We start from the raw sequence: 14,273 nt of genomic DNA on the forward strand, positions 1-14,273 counted from the left end.
GTCTACCTCACACAGTCCAAAAACATGCTTCACAGCTAATGTGTCCTTACACTGACGGCCTGTCAAGGGTGTAACCCGCCTTCACCCAACAGAACCCGGGACAGGCTCCGACAACCCCGGGACTACGAAAGGGATACAGCAGGTTAACCCAATGAATATTTGAATGTGACGGTGTTGTTAGTTAGACGTGTATTTTGTTAAATCAGCTGTGACGTATTTTGTCACAGTTTAGCCCCCTTGTTTCCTCCAGATTTGAAAGACAACCGTCATCAATCTCATGTATTCTGCACTTACGTAAAATCACACATCTCCATCTTTGCTATTTCAAAGGAGATCTTATACATCAAACATACTCAGTGTGTGTCCAAAGTCAAGGTCAGTTCTCTCTGAAGTGTGCACTTAAAGAGTAACTGCATGACTGTGCTGGGGAAAAGGGCTGTTTTAACTCCATAAAACCTAACAAATATCTCCAACAAATGCTGCATACACTATAATTGTTAAGTTATTGCTATGTGAACAAACTGGAATTTATCTCAAACGTTTGTTGTAGATTTCAGTGTTCTGATAGATCTAACTCTTTTGTCAAACAGGAATGCAACAAATACTAAATATGGTTTAAAATTTTTTTTACTGTGGAAAACAGATCAATAGCATAGTTTTCTGTTTCTCACATTAAAGTTTCTGCATGTCTGAGAGTTCTTGCTCAATATGATGAACTGCAAAGTTGAGTCTGATATGGCCATCGTGAGGAGAAGTCATTACATTTTTACTGATCAAAGAGTTTGTGTGTAAATATGCGACTAAAGCAGCCAACACTTAGTTTCTGAATACCATAAAACATAGAAGTAACTTAGCCTTGTTCAGTCTATTTGTCATTTTTTACATTTGAATAAGTTTAAGGGTTATCTAAGGGTTAACTGCTTAGGAATTATACAATCTGTCTGAAATTTAAAAAAAAAAAGCTTATCTGAGGGATTCCACTTCCTACCTATTTTCCCTCAAAACAAACAGCAGAAATAGGATAAAAGGGAGCAGCTCCATGTTACAGCAGACGCTGTTGATTTTAAAGATAAGCCTAATCTGGGCTGTAGAAGATGATGGTAAACACCCAGGATCATTAGATGAAGGACACACACACAAAAGAACAGTAGCATTCGAGGCAAAACACAACTGTGGCGCCACATGAGCTATCCTATAGATTTCACACGTAAATCACAAATCTGCACTGGCCAGATTTAAATTCTACATTTGTTTTTGTAGCTTAACATTGCTGTGCTAAAGCGGGTCAGCTTGTGTGGCAGAGGCTGTAGCAAACGGAGAAGTGCATGCTTATTGGGACTCGAGCGTGATCTTATCTGGAGCGTGCCACAGCTGTCAGTGCATGCCGACCTGTTCCTGTAGTGTGAGGTCTGGGTGTGGCTTTCTAGTCGCCCTGCTGTGCCTCTGCCGGGAAGGAGAAACACACGGAGAGAAAAAGTTACAGTCAAACATGTTTACGTTTGCACGAGAACACAGCTCGGGATTGAGCTGGCGCTCTGTTAACATCTGCGTCTGGAATCTTTCCCCGACAAAAAAAGACCAAAACAGAAACATGGTTTTCATGCCGGTGTCACTTACAGCAGATTGTTTGCTTAAGTTATTTGTCGCTGCGAGGCAGCACAGGCACCAAGAAATAGTTCAGACTTATAATTATGTTTTCCATTGAGGAATGTCTCCTCAGTGGTAAACAGAATACGTCTCAAAGGTCACATAATTCGTTTGACCCAGGTGCTTCTGCAGAGTGAGTCACTGCTCCCTGCACACAGGGGACCTGTCAGGCTTTTCTGAGCAGTCGACACACTCATGAACACAGAAGGAGAGCTAGTGCGCACAAAAGTGGTAAAATCGACGCAGACAGGCGCAGCTGTGTGGCCAGTGAGTCACTCTACCTGTGTACTGGGAAGTGCCCGCTGTAATGAGAAGCAGAACTGCCAGTTCTTAGCTGTGTCATGTTTCATGGGAAGATAAGAAAAGAGAATGGTTTACAAGAAGAGGAACAAAGAATGCACTCATCACAAGTCATCAGCAAGTATTAATCACACAAAAAGCACTTCAAATGAACCCAACATTTCTCAAGGTTGCTCGAATACAGTATAATAAACAAAGATCTCCTTATTCCAAGGAGGAGGGCTTGAACTGGTAAATCTGCCTGGGGGTCTTTCTCCACAGATGCCCTTTAAAGACCTACTCTGATGAAAATTGTTTTTTTAACATGCTCTTGTGGCCTTTTTTCTCATGATTGAGAACATATATGAAGAAAATTAGGCTAGAAATTCCGTTTCTGCTGTAAGTTATTGGGAAACAGTGAGAGCTCAGCAACAGGGAGGGGAAGGGGGGTGGGGTTGCTCCATGCCAATAGTCCCTCCCACAACTCAAAGGTGAATTCCTGTTGAACTACTGTTGCCCTGCAGAAACTATGTCCTAGAAATTGACAATTTTTAAAATTTTTGGCTAAATATTGCATAATCATAATTAAAAGACCGCTATAAATGCTTTTAGAACAGTTCAAAAGGGGATTAGAGTTTAATGCTCTTACAGACTGACTTTGCATCACTTTCTTGGTTTGAAATTTCCCAGTGCATACCTGACACGAGTCATTAGTTGCATGATAAGCAACTAAATTTCTTCTGTATCCAAATATTTTAAGTCCAAACCCAGCAGCTGTCACATTCCAAAATTCCACCACAGCCGAGCAGGTGAGAAAGGTAACAGTGACTAATAATTGAATCACACCTGTTTTTTTTTAAATGCACAAGATAATTTAGACCTGTGAGTTCCTCTGCAGCAAAAAGCACCTTTCATTACCTTCAAACCAAGCACCTTTGCCCAGAGAAAGTGCCTGAACAGGTTTTGTTAAAGCAGCTTTTGAATCTTGTAAAAAGTAGCAGTAAAGAGGAAGTAATGGTGTATTGACGCAAGAGCTCTAGGGTGCAGGCCAGAGTTTTTGCTTTGGATTATTCAATAAAAGATCACAAAACTACAAATTATGGACCAAACAACAAAACTCTGTTCCTCCTGATGAGAGTCTATAAGGCCAGCTGGAATTCCATGTTTTGATTCTTTAAAAAAAAGAAAAAGAAAAAAAGAGCTTGTTTGGGGCAATACTATCACCAAACAAGCATTATTATTATTGCTGCTTATTTCCTGATAGTTTCCGTCCACTCTCAAGAGTGCAGTGTGAAAGCGATTCCAACTAGGCCTGCAAAATTTCCTGTTCTGAAAATGCCCTAAGAGTGAGGGAGACACCCACTACCCATCTGTAACAACTACCCGATCATTCCCCGCATGTGCAAAGATATCATCACTTCCTCATTGTGGCCAGCATTGCAACAGTTAAGCTATTTATTTAACTAATTTATTTTATTTGCTCCCGTATTTTGTATATTTTTTGTATGCTTGTTGTTCCAAGACTGTAAACCTTGTAATTCATTGTTAAATTAATACAATTTTTAAAAAGTATTAAAAAGATCAGCTCCAGGTTACATTTCCTGATCCGTTTAAACAGTGGATAACACCATGATCACAGGAATTTATGTTTTCCTCAACAACAGAGATCTTCCCCAACTGACTTACAGCTCCAAAAAATAAAAGAACGTTGGTCGACTGCAAGACTGTACAATCGTAACTTGTTGTCATTTCAGACACTGAAAATCCGATACAGATCGGGTAGCCGTTACAGATCGGATAGCCGCTACAGATCGGGTAGCCGTTACAGATCAGGTAGCCGTTACAGATCAGGTAGCCATTACAGATCAGGTAGCCGTTACAGATCAGGTAGCCGCTACAGATCGGGTAGCCGTTACAGATCAGGTAGCCGTTACAGATCAAGTAGCCGTTACAGATCAGGTAGCCATTACAGATCAGGTAGCCATTACTGATCAGGTAGCCATTACAGATCAAGTAGCCGTTACAGATCAGGTAGCCGTTACAGATCAGGTAGCCATTACTGATCAGGTAGCCATTACAGATCAGGTAGCCATTACAGATCAAGTAGCCGTTACAGATCAGGTAGCCATTACAGATCAGGTAGCCATTACTGATCAGGTAACAGTAGCGGTTCTAGGCACGGGCCGTCCGGGCGGTGGCCTGGGGCGGAAAACTGAAGGGGGGCGGCACCGGCGGCTCAGCCCTTGTAAAATATTATATGCACCACTATTGGTTTACTTATGTCACAGTTTGTGAGTTTGTAACAGCCTGAACCTGGCCGCGCCGCCGCCCTCGCCCCGCAGCTGTGCGCTCTCCTGTCTTTGAGAAGTAGACACAAATGTGTGTGAAGAAGAAGGGAGGGGGCGCGGGGGGAGCACGGAGCACCACCGCGTTTGCGCATGCGCAAAACCTGACGGGCTCATCTTTCAGGGGAGGCGACGGTCGCGGGCTTGATGAAAAAAATAAAAGTAAAAACTGCGACTGCGCCGTCATGTAGCGAATCAGCGCCCCTGGCTATAGCTGCACGCGCTCCTGCTGGAAATGTGTGAAGAAAGGGGGGGGGGGGGGGGGGCTGCGGGGAATCAGTTCAATTGTGGGACGCTTCCAAATTAAGTGGCTAGGTGGGGACAAGGGCGGGGGTTTGAATCTACTTCATAAAACCTTTTTATAAGTCAGTCATAAGGTGACATTCTATAACCTACACTTTAATAAAGGTATAGAAAATATATTCTGCTTTTTTTGGGTTAATTTTGTGTTAAATGCCCAAATGAAAAAATGGCAACACAAAACAATGCTGTCACTAAGGTGACAGTTGGTTCAGTCGACGGACTTGATGTCTTCTTCGTGACGTGAGGACATTTATGCCAAACAAACGCCAAAAACATCTAAAATATGGAGAAAAAAAGGTCAAAGCCATCTGGTGCCCAATTTAGAAAGAAAAGAAAAGAAGAAGAGGAGAAAAGAGATAAAGAAAAGGGTAAGTCCTCACAGCTTGATGCATGTTTTTTCTAAATTCTAATGCTACCTGCCCTACAACAACGTTACCGATGAAAACTTTATTTTGGTCGATGACCAACACTGAAGTAGGCCCAAATGTTGCAAATAGCGTCATTTTTTTTTTTTTTTTTTAGATTTTATTCTTAAAAATTTGCTCTGCCTTAACTTGTAACATTAGTTATGATTCATGTGTCTGTGTCTGCTCTGCTGTAACACAAAGGTTTTGTTGGGTTTTGCTGTTGTATACTAGTTCATAATGTTAAAAAAGCTGTGATGGTTACACAGCATAAAGCTGCTGCCATAAGATGCTAATGGGGCAAATAATTTGAGATTGGTCTTAAATTTAATAATCGTTTGTGGCAGCCTAAACGTTTTCCCAATGTTTTTTTGACATTTAACTGGGGATTTAGGGGTTAATTTTGAGCCTGCATATGAAGTTTATTTTTTATTTGTTTTACAAATGTGGGATTATATTTTTAGCCAATAGAATTTCTATAAACCTGTAGGTAGTTTTAAAAATGAATATTTACCATTTACTGCAAATCTATGGGGACAAAACATAATTCAACAGGTCATAACTGAAAATTTTCCAATCAAAGGATTGAAGACGGAAAACATGAGCTAATTTTTCTTCTCTGAAGTAGAGATCGATATAGAACATGACAATTTAAATTTCCAATTCATAAATGTTTTTAAAATATTTATTTTATATTATTTATTTAATATTGATTTAATATTTCTTAGCTAACTGTATTTTTGCCATGCTTATGGTCTTTTATTTTTTGTGTTCTGATAACTATTATAATGCTGTTCAGAATTCTGACATCTTTTGTATCCACTTCTTAATTTCAATGACAATATAACATGTCAGTTGACAAAGACAAAAAAAGTTCTGTTGTGACTATGGGGGGGGGGGGGGGGGGGGGGCGGCTGGGGAGGGTCTCGCCCGGGGAGTAATTCAGGGTAGAACCGCCACTGTCAGGTAGCCATTACAGATCAGGTAGCCGTTACAGATCAGGTAGCCATTACAGATCAGGTAGCCATTACAGATCAGGTAGCCGCTACAGATCGGATAGCCGCTACAGATCGGGTAGCCGCTACAGATCGGGTAGCCGGGTAGCCGTTACAGATCGGGTAGCCGTTACAGATTGGGTAGTGACGGGGACCTGGCCGAAGATTTAGACTATAAATTAGGGTGGAAAATATGAACTTCCGGTTCCGGTCGAAGACTTCCACTTCCTGATAATAATGTACGGATGCCATCTTGCCAGATCCACTGGAAAGAGTTTGAAGTGCATTGTTCATTGTTGCTTTTGATTTAAAGGATAATAATGACGTTTCTACCTCTGTTAATAGAATTACAGAATCTTCTTTACAGTAATTTTGCCATAGATTCTAAATTTATGCAACAACTTACTGATCATTTGCTTGTTTGTTTAGATAAACTGTACCTGCTGGACATGTTTCTTTGTTTGCGAATGAGAATTTTTTTTTTAACAAAATAGAAGTCATGCTTTTATTAAGTGACAGTTTGTTGCTTCTGAGCAGATGTGCCACTGTTTTAACTCGTCTCTGTTGGAAAACCCCATAGAGCCCCACTGTTGCTCTGTGAATGCACCGGTATACGTGCCTCTGGCTCTGAGAAATATCAACGTTTTTCAGCTGCTCTCCCTGCTGGATATGGGTGTGCCTCAGCTGGTTGAAGGTTTCCACACTCACTGACATCTGCAAGTGTCTCAACAAAGAGTACAGGCCCAGGAAGATGTTTTTGCAGGGTTGTTATTGTCTACATACTGTATGTTTGATATATAGTATGTCAAACATGATCCAAGACCACTCTTCCCAGACTCGTATGACACTTAAACCTGGTAAATGTGGTACAGACTGGATGGCTCCTTCACTCGTGATGGTAGACTTTATGGTGGTAGGTGAAAACATCATTACTTTAAAACCATAAAAAAGAAGAGGGTTTCCTCTGCTATATGTCTCACTGCTATACGGCTGCTAAATTAATCACCTCTACATTAGCTTCACCTTTGCTTTCCAATAGAGACTTCAGTTAGGGTCAAAGCAACCATTTCTACTCATTGAGAGCCACTTTTGTGGCATTACGCAATTACCATCAATCAACAAGATGCTTTCAACTGTAAATTTTCCTTAGAAAAATGGTTGCCAGAGTGTAAACTTAAGCGTGTTGTAATCAAGGTTCCTGCAGTTCCTCTTTCAGGGTCACGGGGTAATTTTACTCCTCCACTTCACAGTGTGATGTCCTCTTTAACAAGCAACCAGCCATTAGATAGACATTTATAGTATTCTGCAAAACATGGCCCAGAACTCCAGAGCTTACCCTCTGAAACAACATGATCTTTGTTCTTGATAAAGTTTATTATTTTTACAGATATGGTCACTCTAGAAAAAACAGGATTTTGTTTTATGTGTTAAATAAATACAGATCCTTCCAGCAAAGTGTGTGATATGTTGGCCCAAATGTTTATAATGGCTTAACGACTAGACTTATGAAATCTGCTGGTAAAGGTAAAGGTACACCATCACCAAGATTTAAAAAAAGCCTTAAAATATTTAATTTGTATTGCTTTTCTTTTTATTTTACAGTGTTGACCTATTTTTAACTAGGGAGTATGCAGAGCAACAGGAAGAACTGAACATATTAAACGTGTGGCTAACAGCTTCTTTTGTCTTTGTGGATTTTTAGGGGAAACATGGTGGATTTTCCAAATTATGGGATTACTGGGTGAAGGCACAGCAGGAATGAGGCACGAGGGAAAAAAGAGGCGGTGCATCCATAATAATTTCACATTTACTCTTTATGTAAATACACCGTAGTTGAAAAACATATTTTAATTACATCAAAGTGAATTTACGCCACATTTGTTGGACTGTGAGTGTGTATGAAATTTGCACAATTGTGGTTCACTTTTTATTTGGCGCAAAGATTACACTTGATTTTTTTTCTAAAGTAACTTCAACAGCCCCAAAGAGCTGAAGAGTAAAAATTTTCATATAACGTGCAATCATCTTTTAACAGATTCATTTAAAACCAGTTTGACAACCTGACTGATGATGTTTATATCTGGAGATTAGACTCTAATGTCTCCCAGTGGTGAAATGAGCTTTACCTGTAACACATTAAAACACACCTTAAACACTAAAACGTGTCAACACCTTTTTCAGCCAGTTTTGCGTTTCAGCTTTCAAGTGACAACTTCACAATGCAGATTCTGTGAATATTTTACCTCAAGCTAATTTAAAGTACAACTTGTTTCTTCTTAAAGTTGATTTTTTTTTCCAAAAAGTGAACCAACTATGAACACTTTTACCATAAATTGTGACATTAGGGTAGTGTTTAGCCCTTGTGCTATCTTAGATGACCCCACCTTTACATTGACGTGTTATTCCTACCATGACAAAGGTGGATAAAGGTGGAAAAATTTCATGTAATCCATGGACACCAGTGACGATCACAAATCATTGAACAAAAAAGGTTCAGCACACTGTCTAGTAGGTCTAGATGACCCAACTCCCAATGTTAAAGTGCCTAGGATAGCCGTCTCCAGTCTGATCACTGGAGGTATCAAGTTTATGTTACTGAGTTAGCGTCACTCAGCAGGAAACAGATAGGCCACTCTTCCCTGCTCCTTTCTTTTGAATTCCCAAAGGTTTTGATTTATTTCCATAGATAGGCCTTGCTTACAGTTATTATTTTTTTTACAAGCTGTTTAACATTTTGTTGTTGCTCCTAAAAAGATAGCTTCAATACTCCTCGTCATGTTTGTTGCACCGATAATGTTAGGCTGGGGTTTGTGAAGGGCTGCAAGATAGATAGCCACATTGTGTGTAGCCGGATGATGGGAAAGGGAGGTGGACTTACTCTATGCCAAAAGTGCCACCCATAACTTAGAGACACATTTCCAATTAACTCCTGACACTCAGTGGAAACTATGTCCTAGAAAACAACACCGTTTTATTTTTTTTGGCTAAAAACAGCGTGATCATAATTAAAAGACCACACTGAACACTTACAACAGATCAAAAGATGATCGGAGTGGCACTTTAAATATGTAAAAAGAAACGTAATTTTTCTTTCCTTGCGAAAAATTACTTTTTATAAACATAATTATTAAATGGTTCTAAAATTGCAATAATTACTTGTAGGACTTGATTATACAGTGCAGCATACATAGTATTGTTTTTTTAACCCCCAGATGTAGAACAAACCAGTTTTTAATAACTAAAACCTATTCTACGTCTGAAAACATAGGCTTACATTGATTTTTTCACAAAAAAAATTAATGTCCTTTACTCCAGAGAGTAAAGAAATTCAGATTCAGAGGAATGACTATTAATCAGGGCTTTGATTCCTGGCCTGGTGGTTTAAATAAGATGGTCTACACAGCATATGACTCTAATCAGCTGCATCAAAACAATTATTAACCCACCTCCTGTTGCCACACACGACACCTCAGAGACTCTTCCTCCTCAACCCTTCACATTTACCAAAGTTCCACATAACAAACTAGACCTCATACACATCACTCAGAATGGGAAAAACCAGTTTGCAAACGTAAAACAAAGCATGCTGTCACCACTTAATGTTTAGTGCATCTATATTTTGTGTTATCTGTGCCCCGCATTGCAGTCTGAGCCATTAAAATCAAGGAGGGTCATAAATGTAAGATTGTATGCTGCTGCTTTTTCAGGCTTTTACTTTACTGCTGGTTGATAATATTCGGGGTACACAGATGGGATTTGATGCAGCTTGTCTGTAAATGGTATTTCTGTATCACATATCTGACAAGACACAGATGCGTTTGGCACTTGTCTGCCTTTTATTGTAACATTTTAGCATTTTGGAAACATACTTTCAACTTACGGTAAACACCTGGCTTCAGGTTGCTTTAATGCAGGGCTATCAAAGTAAAAGCCGCAGGCCACATGTGGTCAAGGAGCAACACTGAGTGGCCCAGAGCACAATCACAACAAAACAATGCTGAGAAATGTATATGCATTAAACATCAGTGCAGAATTTCCCTCATGTCTTTGGTCCATGAATGCAGACAAGTAGGTATTTTTTCTTCTACATCCACTGGTTTATTAGGAACAGGCAAAAATAAATGTCAATCCACAGATGAAGAAGAAAAGAAGTGTTTATCTTTTAACTTTTCAAAATAAAAGTGCCACACTAGCATACCTGTCAACTATAAAGAACACATCAGATGTCCTTACTCTAACTCACACTTAACCAGAATCCAATGTGGCATTTTCTTTTTGACTTTAGCAAAATGTTTTGTTGGAAAAAAAGTGTCGAGTGGAGCAAAATCCATTTTGGGGGATGTATTTGTCTATTTTAAAAACTAATTTCTAAACATTCAAAGGCATCTTTCTTAACTTAGATATTTAAGCATCATGTGTAATTCCCTTATTAGCAATATTGTTTTTTTTTAAAAAAAAAGGAAAAAAAAATATATACATATATAAAAATATATATATATATATCCATAGAAAAGCTCTGCTGTGTGTTGTGTGTGTGTGTGTGGGGGGGGGGGGGGGGGTCAACTGCAACACACCAATCTTCTCTGTGTTTATTTTGGCTTTTTTATAGTGCAAAGGTTATAAATCCAAGCTTTTGGCTACAATGTAGTCGCTGTTCTCCCATAGGCTGAAAGGCTATAAGCACACAGCTGATAGGCCAAGTCTAAATAGTGTTAGGAGGAAGCCATCTGCCTCTGTTTATGGTTCATTAACCCTGCAAGCCCTGAATGTAACCACTCTACCCCCACAGCAACAGGTTGTAAAGGCCTAAAATGATATTCAGATGTCATTAATGTGGAAGAAGGAAGAAAGGATAGTTGCCAGAGTGTTGTTTCTGCTTCAGCTCATTTCCGTGTGTTTTTTTTTAAATTAGCACTGACTGGAAAGTCCTTACCTTCCTAGAAGTCCATAGGCATACTGAGAATCTGCCAGCAGTAATGTGATTTCACCCATCTGCATGGACAAGACACACTCCTCCAAGGCCTACAATTATCAAAGAAAGATTACTAATTAGAAAAGAATTGTGTTTTTCTACAATTAAAAAAAGTGTATTTTCTGCTTTGCTCTAAAGCAATGAACAAAAATAAATAAATAAAACCTCAAAGTTAAGTCTTTAAATGATTGGGCAGTTTTAAAGATACATCTTTTGGGAAATTTGTCAAAATCTTTACTCTAATTTTATCAGGGAAAACCCCAAAACTTTGTTTGTATGTCATCATGCACTTCTATATTTACTGAGAAATATGTGGCTTGGACTTTGATGATTTATCATTTTAAGTAACAGATAAAAATGTGATGGCTATTACAACTCGCCAAAGTATTTCAACAATAGCAACTGTGTAAATCCACATGAACTCAAATATGCAACGCCACACACTGAAAAAGAGCGGGAAATCAAAATGATTTCTACCTGGTTTACATCTCCCTCCCCAATCACAAAGACAAGCTTGCAGTCCTTCTCCACCACAGTGCGGTCTTCAAGAACACCCTGCATCATCACAGTCACTTCCTGTCCCCATGTGGGGTGCGGAATCTGCACATCCCCAGATTTCAGCACCTTCTTTCTTAACAAATGGTCCTCTGGGAAAAGAAAAAAAATTAAAGCGCATGCATAGCATGATCTGAGGTGCAATAATGGTTTTCTTCTGGTTTGCTTATTCATAAATACCTAGTTTATAACGAGTGAGATGGGCTGTAGTTTCACCTGTTATGTTTTCCCAATCGTCTGCCACAAACAGCTGCTCAAAGGATGTAGAAGTCCACTCCTCTACAGCATATTCTGGAAACAGAATTTCGGCAGAGCTGTCCCTCTCCAACACATCCTCGTCTGTGGATGGATCCTGAAATCGTACCATCTTCCAACTGTTTGTTTTCCTCAATTTCTTCTCTCCCTTGCATTTAGTCTCTTCAGTCTCCTGCTTTGCATCAGGGGACTCTTTTGTCTCAAATCCTTCACTGCCCTCTTCACAGTTCTCCACTTTTTCACAGGGGTTATCACTTGCTTCTACAGATCCAAATGGCAGTTTATCCGGACAGTCTGCATCATCCGTCTCAGAAATAGCTGCTCTTACCTCAACCTCCATAAGTCCAGTTACAGGGACTATCTGCTCTTCGCAATGTGCCTCTGTCTCCATTTTGCTACAGAGACCTGTGGACACCATCTGCATTAGTTTCAAAAAGAGATGATCCTCTTTGCCTGAGCAGTGATTCAATGAGGTGCGGGTTAGCAGTTCTGTCGAGCACTTATACTGTTTGAAAAAAGCATATCTTCATGTTGTAATTTTAGCAAAAGTCCTTGTACCATTTCAGTAAATCCAGTCAGAATGCATGTCAGAATCCTGGCGTCATCTCTGATGTTTTTCCAAGCTTTTTCTTGCCTGCAACTCAGGATTATGTAGCTTTATCGCACAGTGACTTCCTCCCCTAACTGCTTGAATCCATCCTGGTCTACATTCAATGATAGAGCAGCAACAAAAAGTGATCAGTGTAAAGAATCTTTTCCAGCGCAATGAAACACTCACACCCAGCAAGCTTGTGCAGTGGTAATCTATAGGATTAGAGGGGGAAAAACCTAATCTCCCAGAACGTCTGTAAGCTTCTTAATGACTTCACTGTTGTGCCCCATAACACTGCTTCCACGTATGCAATATTATAACATCTAAAATCTCAGGAGACATTAGCTCCACCTTAAATCTAACAAGAAATTACCATTTTATTTTGAGCTCAACATAACATAATGAGCAGGCATAATTACCAGAAAAGTTGAACACTTCCCAGATTACTTTATTCATAAAATCACATTTTTAGTAAAGCCTGAAAAAGCAAAGCAAACTTTCTTTTTTGAGCAGGGATGAAATCTGACAGCGACGTCAAAGTAAAACTAGTATTAGAACTTTCTGCTAATTATGGAATTATGGTGTTAAGAATTGCTTTTAAAAAAGTCATATTTCTTTAAAATGTAGTTTTCCAATTAGAATAATATGCTAAAATGAAATGTCATCATAAATCCGTCTAAAGGCTGGTGGGCTAGGGAGAAGTGGACACTGTATTGGACCTGTAAGGTGGTAGCCATATTTGGCCCCTGTCCAGTAAACCTCATAAAGTAGAAGTAGTAGTAAATTGGTCATTTTGTGGTGTCTAAAGGGGAGCATCTTACACCAACACAAAGTCATTTTACAGTCCTCCTGTATGCAGTAAAGTAAAAAATGTATGAAACTGAATAAAACATGAGACAATGTGTGAGAACAGCAGATTGAACACCCCATTTCCCACATGGATACAAGAACACTGCTTTTGGGTGGAGGCAGAATCATGGTTTGGGAAAGGCTCCTGTAAGGCTGTAAAAACAATATGTGTTGTTTATAGAAAGCATTTTAATGGAAATATATTAGGATGAGACTCTGTGAACAGACACATTCGTGGAGCTAGAACCTCAAAAATAACAGACGAATAACACAACCTCTCAAAAGGGTTGCCCAATCTCCTCTGTCAGTATTGATGACTATTGATGACAAAAACAACACGGGAAATTCCAGAAAGATGGTGCGAAGTGGACGTCCAAAGATAGCAGCCCCCATGAAGGCTGTTTCCTCATCCTGTCAGCTGTTAGAAAACCAAGGACAGTCTTCTACAGATTAACAACAAAGCAAGATGCATTCTAAAAACATTTAATAGGGCTGATAGGATGACCTGCTGTGATGACCCTGCTTTATTAGGCTCATTTGATCCTGGTTACTTACATACTCACTAGAACCTGACAAAGTGATAACACATTACATTCAGAAAGAAGTCTCAGGTCAAAGTAAAGGAAAAACACCATTTTGACACAAAAACACTATGTGTCGAGGCAGTATCATGGTGTGGGAAAGCCCATTGCAAGGCTGTAAAAACAGAGTTTGTCATTGTTGAGAGTATTTTTAATGGGAATACATTAGGATGAGATTCTGTGAACAGATAACAGGGCTCTGACCCTTTCAGCTAAAACAAGGACATCTGTTCACTAGCAAACAAGCTTTGGCATGGTTAACAAACAGTTTCATTCCAAATCAACAGTCCAGACCAAAGAAAGGAAGTGAAACAGAAACAGTAAGTAACATGAGGGCCATGTATTTTAGGTGAAAAACAAAAAAAAACAGCATGAAGCATAAATCATAAAAAAGTTCAAAAACGTCCTCAAGTTAGCATAGATATCAAGATAATTTTTATTTTATTTTATACAACTCTAAATGAACATCTGCATGATGTTTTTAGGTGATTTAGTC

General features: G+C 39.3%; 1 protein-coding gene across 7 annotated transcripts in view; it reads right to left on the bottom strand.

Moving 5' to 3' along the window:
- fkbp16 (FKBP prolyl isomerase 16) overlaps positions 1 to 14,273 on the bottom strand; it is a 35,370-nt gene that overhangs the window by 19,314 nt on the left and 1,783 nt on the right. For 2 of the 7 annotated variants that reach the window (XM_023955826.2, XM_078948751.1), the window contains exons 1-3: positions 11,681 to 12,542; positions 11,423 to 11,592; positions 10,907 to 10,995 (exon numbers count right to left, since the gene is read on the bottom strand). In XM_023955826.2, coding sequence (XP_023811594.1) covers positions 10,907 to 10,995; positions 11,423 to 11,592; positions 11,681 to 12,179 — 758 coding nt within the window. In that variant the 5' untranslated portion in view covers positions 12,180 to 12,542. Of the gene's footprint in view, positions 1 to 10,906; positions 10,996 to 11,422; positions 11,593 to 11,680; positions 14,189 to 14,273 lie in introns of those variants that run through there. The other 5 variants (XM_078948755.1, XM_078948752.1, XM_078948754.1 and 2 more) reach the window with 5 other exon arrangements.

This window comes from Oryzias latipes, chromosome 6 (genome assembly GCF_053564925.1).
Source record: "Oryzias latipes strain Hd-rR chromosome 6, Olatipes_Hd-rR_3.1".
Taxonomy (NCBI): Eukaryota; Metazoa; Chordata; class Actinopteri; order Beloniformes; family Adrianichthyidae; genus Oryzias; species Oryzias latipes.